Source organism: Nicotiana tabacum, chromosome 10 (genome assembly GCF_000715075.1).
Source record: "Nicotiana tabacum cultivar K326 chromosome 10, ASM71507v2, whole genome shotgun sequence".
NCBI classification, from domain to species: domain Eukaryota; kingdom Viridiplantae; phylum Streptophyta; class Magnoliopsida; order Solanales; family Solanaceae; genus Nicotiana; species Nicotiana tabacum.
In genome coordinates, this window is record NC_134089.1 from 81,824,408 (window position 1) to 81,836,790 (window position 12,383).

General features: G+C 34.7%; 1 protein-coding gene across 1 annotated transcript; it reads left to right on the forward strand.

Annotated features, from left to right (window-relative positions):
• Nucleotides 1-513: 513 nt before the first annotated feature.
• LOC107824865 (tubby-like F-box protein 14) lies at nucleotides 514-4,584 on the forward strand. Its single transcript, XM_016651673.2, has 5 exons — nucleotides 514-832; nucleotides 2,107-2,576; nucleotides 2,664-2,751; nucleotides 2,903-3,035; nucleotides 3,561-4,584. Exons 2-5 carry the CDS (start codon nucleotides 2,229-2,231, stop codon nucleotides 4,267-4,269), a joined length of 1,278 nt encoding a protein of 425 aa, XP_016507159.2. The 5' UTR covers nucleotides 514-832; nucleotides 2,107-2,228; the 3' UTR covers nucleotides 4,270-4,584.
• The last annotated feature ends 7,799 nt before the right edge of the window (nucleotides 4,585-12,383 follow it).

Sequence of the window (12,383 nt, forward strand, 5' to 3'; positions counted from 1 at the left end):
ATACATAATTGTAACAAATAAATCAAAATATATGACTATACGATAATTAAATGTTTTAAAAAAAACTCCTTGGAAGCTGATTTTTTAATTTTTCTTTATTCTCACACGCTTAAAAGAAAGTGCACCCACACTCTTTGCCACATCAGCGTCCAGGGAGGTAATGACTCTCAAAATGCCAAGTACAGGGTGATTAAGATCACGAATAATTTAGAGGTATAACTAATTCGTGTCAAGTATAGTCGTTCTACCTTCTTCTTGTTAATATATACTTCAAGATATATTTTTCCATAAACAACTTTTAGGATATTTCAATTATTTTGATAGCTAATAGTTTTTTACCAAACAAATTTAATATTTATAATAAATAATTATGACGCAGTTATAGGTTTATCTACTACTCTCAATTAATTAACCAAAAAAGGAGACGAAATAAAAACATCATAAACTGGAGAGACCAAAAAGTCAAAAGCTCCAATTTCCCATTTTTCATGGTAGTTGCTGTGTTCTGCTCACGTAGTGACCAATTTAATACTCCTATTTGCAATATCTACCTCCATTAAACAATTCTACTATTACTACTACTCTACTGAAAAGTATGCAATACAGCTTTTCCTCTTCTTTCTTTCTTTTGTCTTCATCTTCTCTTTATTTCATTCATTGAGATATAGTTGTATTTATTCCAAACCCAACCGAAAGACTAGTTGATATATAACATTTCTTGGATGTTGACCCACTTTTCTTCTCTCTTTTGCAAAGGTCTCTGAATTTTATTTTTGGTCATCAATTTTTACTTTTGGGTTTCGAAGTTGACTTTGTTCTTCTTCGTCTTAAGGTACAGATCTCTGATTCTGATTCTTGATTTTTCACCTTCAGATCTTGTCTTTTAAGTCTCTCTAGCTCTGTTTTATTTTTTGTATTTATTTATGCCAGTTTTTCTGGGTATATGAGGATCTTTTTTCTATAAAATTGAAGTCTTTTGGGAGAGGGTTTTGCTCCTTACTTTTGATTTATTTGATACTAACTGGTATAAAGTTTGTGTCTTTTTGGAATTTTGGGCTTCAATTTTTGATTTAGGTTACAAGACTTTAACAGGTTTGTCTTAATAGGGCTAACTCATTAGTATAGATATATGTTAAAGTAGTAAATCTCACGAATCTATGGTTTGTACACAGATAATTAGGGAGACAAAACCTAATCTTTTGAGTCATAAACGGCCCGAGAAAGAAAATTTGAAGTTAAAAGACAAAATCATAAGTTTTTTTGTAAATGAATAATAAAAAAGCTATGCTTCTGACTAGAAAAAGAAAGTTCAAAGCAATAGCTTCGAGGCTCGAAATCACTAGGCTAAGGAAAATAAAAGAGGTGGAGGATTCATGAAAACTTTATAAACCTGGACCTTTAAAGAAAGTATTTTCTTTTTCATCTGGTACTTGAAAGACTATCCTTGTTTTCTTAGATTCAGCCTGTTCTTTCGGCCTATGTTGCGGACTCTCCAAAATTATGCCGCACCCGTGTCGGATTCTCCAAAAATACACTATTTTTGGAGGTAAAATTTTCGGAAGAGTCCGAGCGACATAGTTTTCAGCTGTTTATGGGATTTTACATCATGTGTAAAGTACAATTTCTGAATCATCTTTAAGATTCTTTGCATAGATAGTTTATTTTTATTTTTTTACATTTAAATCAAGATATTTTCTGATATCCCAACAAGTAGTTGAATTTATCCTTTTCTGAACTAGAAGGCGGGTGGAATAAGTTTTGGTTTTCCTGCTTCTTTTTCTATGTGCTGGAATTGCTAAAACAGTGCTACATCAGAAAAGCAGTTATCTTTCTATGTTCCATCAGTTCTTGTCTTGCAACTAAGCAAAGACAACTAGCATCACTTTAAGAATCTTAAGAAGTTTGTATCTGATAAATCTCATGTGATTTACTGTACTTTGGTGTCCTTGTGAAACTATCTTTTTTTCTACTCTCTTTTTTCCTTTTCTGGCTTTTCCTTTTTCTTTTCTCTTTATATGCCTTTCGTGCTTCTCTCTCTTTGCTTTTCTTCTTAGCAACTTATTCTTCTCGCTAGTGGAACATGATTTGGTGTTTGTTCTTTTGCAGCCTTGTCCTTTGACAAGTTTGCTTCAGTTTACTGGAAAAAGGCTCATCTTTTAAGGAAGAGCAGAAAGAGCAGTACCAGTTGTTCTGGTGTTTGGACTTGTATCTGTAAGTGTTGGTATTAGATGTCGTTCCGCAGTATAGTTCGGGATGTAAGAGATAGCTTTGGCAGCTTATCCAGGCGAAGCTTTGACGTAAGGCTCTCTGGTCATCAAAGGGGTAAATCACATGGTTCATTTCATGACTTAAGCGACCAGCCTGTTGTTGTCCAGAACAGTTGTTGGGCTAATCTCCCACCAGAACTACTTTTTGATGTAATTAGAAGATTAGAAGAGAGCGAGAACACATGGCCTGCTCGTAAGCATGTTGTAGCATGTGCTTCAGTTTGCAGGTCATGGAGGATTATGTGCCAGGAAATTGTAAGAAGTCCTGAAGTTTGTGGAAAGCTTACTTTCCCGGTGTCGTTAAAGCAGGTAAGGAAGCCCAACTCACATAGTGGAGAAGAGTATTGGCTAATCTTTTGGAGGAGAATTGACTAGTTTGTTTATTTCATTTTTCAGCCTGGGCCTCGTGACGGAATGATTCAATGCTTCATCAAGAGGGATAAATCTAATTTGACTTACCATCTTTTCTTGTGTCTCAGTCCTGGTAAGGATTCATTATTAAAGTCTTTTCTAGGGCACAGCGGCGATGTATGATTTCCTTAGTACTTATATTTCCAGTTGTGATTTGAGATTTTTTTGCTTTGTTGCCTAGAAAGTTTTCCAGAGTTTGATGAAAACCTCTGCTTCATTTGTAGCTTTACTAGTTGAAAATGGGAAGTTCCTTCTCTCTGCAAAGAGAACAAGGCGGACTACTTGCACGGAGTATGTTATCTCCATGAATGCAGAAAACATCTCGAGATCAAGCAACACTTACGTTGGAAAATTAAGGTAAAGCTGAGGAGCTGTTCATTTTCTTTTTCGCCATATCTTTTTTGCGGGATGTTTCAGGAAATACTAATGTAAAACAAAGACAAGTCTTTACCCCTTAACACTTATCAAAGAGAAAAGGTTTCTCACAAGTTAACCTCACATCAAATACTAAGCGTGAGCATCTCAAAAGGATTGAAATTATTGAGTACTTTAGTTAATGCATTTAATACATACATCAGGAAAAAAATCAAATCCAGCCAGAAAGAATCAAATTTCCTTAAGGGAAAGGGAAAGGGAAAGAAATGTAAATGTAGTGCATTCTGCTCATTGATATAGCTGAATCTGACTATAACTGTAGCCTTCTGCTATAGGTTTGATTGATACAAATAGTATAACCCCAGATCTTGTGTTATACTATATGTTTTCATCTAACTCAGCTTTGTAGTGCTTATATGCCCTTTTTTTGTCATGATTACATTGTTATTAAGTATATGACTAATCAGAAAGTGTTTCCTGATCACATAATACCGCCGTTCATTGCAGGTCAAATTTTCTGGGTACAAAATTCGTTATATATGACACACAGCCTCCATGCACCTCCGCGAACATTCCCCCTCCCGGCCGCACAAGCCGTAGATTCTCCAAGAAAGTCTCTCCTAAAGTCCCAACTGGAAGCTACAGCATAGCTCAGATCAAATACGAGCTAAATGTTCTTGGAACAAGGGGCCCGCGGAAAATGAACTGTGTCATGCACTCAATTCCTGCCTCAGCACTTGATGTTGGCGGTTCTGTGCCTGGCCAACCAGAGCTTCTCTCAAGGTCCCTTGAGGATTCATTCCGAAGTATCTCTTTCTCAAAGTCGCTTGATCATTCTACTGATTTCAGTAGCTCACGGTTTTCTGAAATTGTTAGAGCATCATCCAACGAGGGAGATGATAGCAATGCAAAACCCTTGGTTCTAAAGAATAAGTCTCCGCGTTGGCATGAACAACTGCAGTGCTGGTGCCTAAACTTTCGAGGACGAGTGACAGTTGCATCTGTAAAGAATTTTCAGTTGATTGCCGCCAACCAACCACCTGCTGGCGGACCCACAACCTCTCGGTCAAGTCAATCAGATCATGACAAAGTCATCCTGCAATTTGGAAAGATAGGCAAAGATATGTTCACTATGGATTACAGGTATCCACTGTCTGCAGTTCAGGCTTTTGCTATATGCTTGAGCAGCTTCGACACCAAATTGGCATGTGAATAGAAGGAAAAAGTTGTTACATTAGGATGCAAAAAAATTTAACCGCGATGGCTTTGTTCTGGATATATTTTATTTTGTTTCTTATTTTCGCCAGTAGAATTAGGGGTTGTCCCTAATCTTGTAAAAACCTGATTTAATCGCAACACTGATCTTGTGATCTTGTGCCAGTGGTGCTACACATGCCAAACACATTAGGTTCTGGACTGTGCAATGAGACTCACTGTTGACCACAGTTCTGGGCTGGTGACATTGTGTGGCTATCTATGGGAATTGTACTCTTGGTCTGATTAACTCAAATGCTATGGATCTTTCAATTTACTACAGGAGTTTCCAATATTAAAAAAAGGAACTTTTGCATTCCTATACCATATAAGAAACCTTATTACCCTCAATGTTTAAGGTTTGATATAATTACATTTAGTATACCAAATTACTAATTCTATACCATAGTGTATTTTAAGGGTACAATTAGTGCAGCATATATCTCTCCTTAATTCAAGGTACCGTATATCTCACCCCTCCCGCGTTTCTCTCTTCCAAACCCTCACCCACGTTTATGTACTGTTATTAAACATAAAGTATTGAGCAACGGCGAAAAGTATGATGATTATGATGATAAGTATCCGGATTTGACACATTCGTTGTTCGATGAAGAGGATGAATATTTAGGCGATCCAAATGCATCAGCTATAGATATGGTGAGAAATTTCAAAGAGGAAGAAGGACTGAATTTCGTACTAGAAGACGAGATCGATAATGTGGCTGATTTGTTTATCAGGAAATTCCATACAAAGACGAGGTTGTAACATGGTCTGTTAATACTAAAATTAGAACTGTTCACTAGGCGTTCGGTTCTTTGAAATCTATATAGCTTATCAGTCCAGAAATTGATTCTTGGGCTTCCAGAATGAGCATTGCTTTACGTTTTAGTTGTGTAGAATATCCAGAACGCAATTCTTTCGGGTTGGAGTTGAAGGATGTTTTAGTTAAATTCATTCAGATCTGCAAAATCTGTTGTTCCCAGGTTTCACTAGCTGGACACTCTTCTTTTGCGTTGGAGATTTTTGCACATTATATGTACAAGTTGTCACAAGCTTTAACTTAGCTTCATGTGTTATTTCAATATTTATTCTTCTTAAATCATAAAGATTCGTCTAATAGCATAATTGGAATTTTCGATATAATTGCGTTTTTTGCAGAAGATTTGTAGAAGTTTTAGTCGTTTTTGATTTGTGAAAACAGAAAACAAAGCATCTATAATCAGAATACAAATAATCTACAATTTATCTACAAAATATCTACAAACTGGGTACATTGAATTTTTATATCCCAATTTCCATTCAATTGTAGCTTAATTGGTATTTTCGACATAATTGCGTTTTTTGCAGAAGATTTTGTAGAAGTTTTAGTCGTTTTGGATTTGTGAAAACAGAAAACAATGCATCTACAATCAGAATACAAATAATCTACAATTCATCTACAAAATATCTACAAACTGGGTATATTGAATTTTAATATCCCAATTCCCATTGGATTGTAGTTTAATTGGGATTTTCGACATAATTACGTTTTTCGCAGAAGATTTGTAGAAGTTTTAGTCGTTTTTGATTTGTGAAAACAGAAAACAAAGCATCTACAATTAGAATACAAATAATCTACAATTTATCTACAAAATATCTACAAACTGGGTACATTGAATTTTTATATCTCAATTCCCATTCAATTGTAGCATAATTGGAATTTTTGACATAATTGCGTTTTTTCAGAAGATTTGTAGAAGTTTTAGCCATTTTTTTATTTGTGAAAACAGAAAATAAAGCATCTACAATCAGAATACAAATAATCTACAATTTATCTACAATTTCTGCAATATGTCTTCTTCTTCTTCTTCTTCGAGTTTCAATCTGAAATTCAGTCAAAACCAAGTCTAATCTTCACCAAAACCCCTAAAAATTGAAATATAAACTCCAAACCATATTCCTGATTATTTTCAACAACACCCACCCCAAACAAATAATGTTTTTTGAAAATCCAAATTTGAATTCAAAGCTTTCAAGCTTTTTAATGGCTGTCAATGGTGGAATTGCTGCTCTCTTTTCATTTGTTTTGTATTACTGAATTTTGCGATTGAGAAATAGAGAGAGATGTAAAGAGAATGTCGACGAACTGAGCTTTTTGCAGAACTAATTTCTATAATTTGATTCGAATTTGTTGACGATTTTGTCTTTTTTTTATTTGTGGCTTAAAGAAAAATATCGAAGAACAGAGTTTTTGCAGAAAAGAGTCTATGTAATTCGATTTTAAATTGAAGATATAGGATTTGCGTTTCAAATTTGATCTGAAAGTCCCTAAATCAATTAGAATATTCTGTTCCTGATTTGTAGCGCGCCTAATTAGGAAGATTCAGATACTAATAATTAGTATTTAATGAATGGTATAATAATTGTAGAAAAACTGTGAACATAGCGGGTAAATTAGAAACTATGCACATATTTGGTAATAAAGTTTCATATATGGTATATGAAGGAAAAAATCCCTTAAAAAAACATGAGATAGAAAATACTGCAGAACTGAATTGTTAAGGGATTTTCAAGTAAGATCTGGGGTTATTATCACTTTTAACCTGCGCCAGAAATTATTTACATTTAGTAGCCGAAAAAGTGTATAAATTTTGTATAATTTTTGTATATAACATACAAAATGTGTGTGTGTATATATATATATAATATTTTATATATTTTTTGCTATTATTTTTACGGTGGCTATACAATATCATTTTTTCCTAAGATCTACTTGATCATTTTGCTGACAATCGTGTTTTAAGCTCAAAATTCTTTAAAAGTGAGAATCTAGTGCATAATAACCTCAATGGGGTACAATAAAGCATATTACTTGCATCTCATTTGCGCCTGTATTTTCAATCCCTTCGACCATCAGACACAGTTGGCAAATTTGAGGAGAATATGTAAAGCAACTGTCTTTGATTACCAGTGTGGTGTACGAAGAATTTTTTTTTTTTTTTTTTTTGCGAGAGGTATTGATATCTACACGAATACATCAATACGATTGTTTTCGACGAGTTACCGAACTAGAGTTTCTGTTCTTCTCTCCAAATTTGCTAATATGATATGGTAATATTTGGAGAAAAAAAAAATGGTAATTTCTTTTAATTTAAGAGGTCATGCCGGTTTAATGCTAAAGTTCAGTCAGGTATTCCATTTCTTTGTGTACAAATGAGGTAAAAATTGTACGAAATGCCCTATTTGGTCGCCCTCATTTAATCTATACCCATATTTTTAAAAGTTTTAACTTGTACCCATTTTTTAAACAACTTCAGCCTCATTTCTCCTCCTTCGTTTTCTTCTTCTTCTTCTTCTTCTTCTTCTTCTTTCTTCTGCTGCTATGAAACTTCAGTTCATGGGATGATTGCCATAAGTATGTTTATCAGATTATTTAAAAATAAATTATAAATAATTACGTAAGTTAGTAGACAATAATTTGTGAATATTTCTACATACAGAAAGTTTAAGGTCATACTTAGTGATTCTTTTCATGATAATTCTGTTCTTTTCACGTTTATTATTTCCAAAATTTATGATTTAGATACTGTTGACAATCTGATTATTTATCTAGTATGTTAGAAAACTTTTTCAAAAACTTCAGCTTATATAGTGCTGAAGTTTTTATAAATGGACTAAATAACTTCAGCATCTTCTGCTGAAGTTTTTGAAAAAGCTTTCATCCAGGACATAAAAACTTCAGTTTATTTAGTGCTGAAATTTTTATAATGAACTAAATAACTTCAGCATCTATGCTGAAGTTTTTGAAAAAGCTTTACGACAAAACTATTGAATCCAGGATAAAAATTTCAGCTTATCAAGTACTGAAGTTTTTATAAATGAACTAAATAACCTCAGTATCTTTTGTTGAAGTTTTTGAAAAAGCTTAATGGCAAAACTAATGAATCCAGGACAAAAAACCTTCAGCTTATTTAGTGCAATTACAAACAAAAACTTTAGCAAATAGAGAACAAAACTTAAATTATTATGCTTAAGTCCAGCAATTACAAACAAAAACTTCAGCACACTTGGTTCAGCAATTTTTGCTGCTTCAGGCCCGTCTACTAGAATGCTGAAGTTTTGTGTGATTGTCTTTGCTACTTCAGTCATGTATGCTGAAGTTACGCGAAAAAGTGGGTACGCTTGTAATTTTTTTTTTGCAAAACGGGCACAAGTTAAAAATGACCCAAAAAGCGGGTACATATGCAAATGCCCCATAAATAAGGCTTAAAACTAGAGGTGTTCATAAAAATCCGAAAAATCAAAGCAAACCGAACCGACTAAAAAATTGATATTTTTTGGTTTGGTTTTGGTTTTAATTAAAAAATAACCGAAAAAATCGAACCAAACCGACTATAGAAGTAGCTATTTAAAATTTATTATTACACCTATATATATATATATATATATATATATATATATATATATATATATATATATATATATATATATATATATTTGCAACAAATAATAAAACTACTTTCAATCTAGTTGTAGTTTTCTTTTGCTAAGTATGAGAATCTAGTTCATGTTAAAATACTCTATTGTTAATTGAGTCATTAAATTATTAATCACTATTTGATTCAACTATCATCAGTATACATTTGTAAATAACATATTTCTCAAAAGAACAATTGGCTTGATATTGTTACGTTAAAAATGTTATCACCGGAATATGTGTTAGGTAATGTATATCTCATCTTTAAGAAAAATCGATAAAAATCCGTAAAACCAACATAAACCGAAGTGATAAAAAAACCAGCATATTGGTTTGGTTTGGTTCCAATATTTTGAAAAAATGACTTACTTGGTTTGGTTTCTTTTTAAGGAAAAATCGATCCAAACCGAACCATGAACACCCCTACTTAAAACAACGTTGTTTCCAGTCTCATTTGTTGACCGAGAAATACAAACTTAAGCTCTCGTTTGGCCATAAATTTTGGTTGTTTCTTTCTTTTTTTTTCCAGAAAATATTTGAAAACAATGTTTGCTCATGGAACATGATTAGTTTTTGCAAAAAGTTTGATTTTTTTTTAATTTCCTAAAAACTAGTTTAGAGCAGTTTTTTTTTGATGAAAATGTTCTTCCACTCAAAATTTTCACTTTCTTTTTCAAATATAATATATGTTCAAATACAACTCCAACTTTCAAAAATTATTTTTTCAACACAACTTTAAAATCTCTTTTTTTTTTTAAAAAAAAAAAATCAACTAAATCTATGTCCAAATACTAGCTTAATGAATGCACATAGAAACTTGAACATGTGAGAGCTAGGTTAACCGCTAGAGACGCTGATTTTATCAACAACATTGTCCAATATTATATATAAATAAATTTTGTGTTTTGTTTTTTCACAAATTATTACAAGAGAATAGAAAAATAAAAATGTATCTGTAATGGTTGCTCTTGTAATACTGCCTTCTTTAACTTGTACCTTGGTTTCAAATTCTCCCCTCCAGTTTTGATGTCTTCGGAACTCATACAATACCGGTTAGATGCTTGTACCTCGTGTCAACTATTTGCTGACTCATATTCTAACTATCTTTACTACCACGTGTCAATTCGACGAACGTTCACCCGCCTTTCGTTAATTTTACCTCATACGAATAGCCCCTCTATTTTCTGGTGACTCAATTTTGATGTGACCGAGAAGTAGATAAGACCTCTTTTCTTGGTGAAGAAGTTTTTGAATGATTTCTGACACTTGAAAGGACGCACATCTCTTTGCATTTAAAGAGTTGAACACGTATTGTCCCGTGATTCGACAAGTATTTTCGCCAGTTACCTAGGTAATGATGGCCTTGCATTCCTCTGCCTATAAACTTATTTCCTTTTTACCACTTTCAACTTTCACTTTTACAAACTTTCTTCTTTGAGTCTTCCTAAAACTTTTTCTGCAATTCTCTTATTCTCAACAAAAACTTACAAATTCATAATTTTCATCACTATGTCTTCTGCTACTTCTTCCTCCAGTTACCTAGGAACTTGTATCGGTGGCGGTCCATTCAAGAAGAACAAGTCTAAAAAACCCGCATCGGTCCTCCCTTTACTAACACGATCATCCCTTCTCAGTTCTCTTGTAAATGGATCTCATGTTCTAAAGGAATCTTCTGACCCAACAACAATAGAAACTGAGCTGTTGGTGAATATCCTTCTTCTATTCGCCAGGCCAGTATTCCTGTTGTAAAAGAGGATTGTGGATGAAAGAATATTGAGGTTTTATCCCCCAGTGAAGTGGAAAGGATTTCATTCAGTAAACTAGAGTAAATGTAAGTTTACACAAACCATTTCACTTTAAGACTTAGCAAGGAAATAGACCCAATCATCTTGGAGTTTTGTTGGAGCTACCGTGTTTATTTGGCTCAACTAGGACCGGCAATATGGCGCACGTGGCTTGACTTCGATTCCTATGTTCCCTGGCTCAGGAAACTTTTACTCTTGCTCATATGATCAACCTCTATGCCCCTAAGATTTTTCGTGGAGGCATGATCAAACTCAGCAAACGCGGTCACCATGCCATTGTTACCAGTGTTGATAAAGATAACAACCGTAGTTGGATGGAGAGGTTTGTTGTTATCTCTCCCGGGGATATTTTACCGGCGTCAACATCTCCTATCCCCAAATCCTGGGACTACACTCGTAAGCTTTTTTAGCATCCTTCTTTTACTATGTTAAAGGAAATTCCCCTCTTACTAAACTTCATTTTCTCTCATTTCAGCCACCCGTTGGGTTCCTCCAGCAGTTAGGAACCTAACACAATCAGTTCAAAAAATTCTAGATACTTTTACACCGGACTCCCATAAGTGGAAGGGAATTTCAATTAGGTTCAAGTTGAAGGCCAAGAACCATGGTGATAAAAACTTTCCATTTCCTTTATTAACTCTTAACTCTATGCAATAAAGAATTTTATACCTCTTTCGAAAATATGTAGGCCTTCCGAAGGGATTTTTGTCTGTCATACCATCATATTTTCACATGACTTGAAGGTGTCCCAACAACGGATTTAAGAAGCCCTTAACTAGAAGAGGGCTCGTGATACCGCTCTTGCTTCCGATGAAGGCACATCTTCTCTAAGTCCTCAGCTTGAGGGGAAAAACTGAAAAGAAAGCATACCTCTAAGGCTGAGGTTAAGGAGAAACCTCTAGTCACAACAGAGATCCTAGAAGGACCAACCACAATGGTCCTTGACGAAGATGAAATCGAAGACGATGATGAAACAGTTTCTCTTCAGAGATGAAGAAAAAGAAGAACTCCCTTAGCTCAACAGGAGAATGTAAAAGGACTCTTTACTGCGTTCGACTTGGTTGAGAATGCTGAATCTTGCTTTCGGGATCCAGTTACTGCCTCCGATCAGAAGGGTTCCGCTTTTGATGCTCCATCAACTTATATTCCAACTCCAACTCTTGCATCACTAGCTCCTGCCTCATCGCCAGTCCCAACCAAACAAGAGGAAGATGTGAGTTCCCCCCGATCACCTGATAAAGGAACATAGAAAATGCCTTCTTGATATCTATTCAAAACCCTAACGGTGAAACGCATTGTTACCTTTTTGGTTTTGTATGAATCCCATTTGCTTTCCAAGCTGGTGGGAGTAGCTAACTACTTGAAGCCTTTTGATTCGAATAAGGACAAGAGAAAAATGGATGGTGTCTCCGTGGAATGTTTCATGAACAACAACATGCATCTTGCTGCTCAAATATCATCTCATTTTTCTCCTTTTCCTTTTCACTTGCTAACCATCATCTTTGGCAATTCTAACATTCGACTTTATAGGCAAACTCCTCACCTCCGAGGGCTTACAGAAGATGATCCTGGATAAAGAGACACTTGTTGTTGAGCGAGATCAAATTGTTGTTGAACGGGATCAACTTGTTGAGCGCTTCCCAGCTTTAGAGACAAGGCTTGCTCAGCTAAACGAACTCGAAGCTCGATTGGAGCAAGTTGAGCAAGAAAAAATGCTCCATAGCAAAGAGGCCACTCAGTTGCAAGTTGAGTTTGCTGAGTTAAAGGTCAAGTGGGTTGAGATCGAGGATGTTGTGACTTTGGCAACCGAACGCG

Coding starts and splice junctions, on each gene's coding strand:
- LOC107824865 (XM_016651673.2), top strand. CDS start 2,229: ATGTCGTTCCGCAGTATAGTTCGGGATGTAAGAGATAGCTTTGGCAGC. Junction 2,577..2,663: donor TCCCGGTGTCGTTAAAGCAG/GTAAGGAAGCCC, acceptor TTCATTTTTCAG/CCTGGGCCTCGTGACGGAAT. Junction 2,752..2,902: donor TTTCTTGTGTCTCAGTCCTG/GTAAGGATTCAT, acceptor CTTCATTTGTAG/CTTTACTAGTTGAAAATGGG.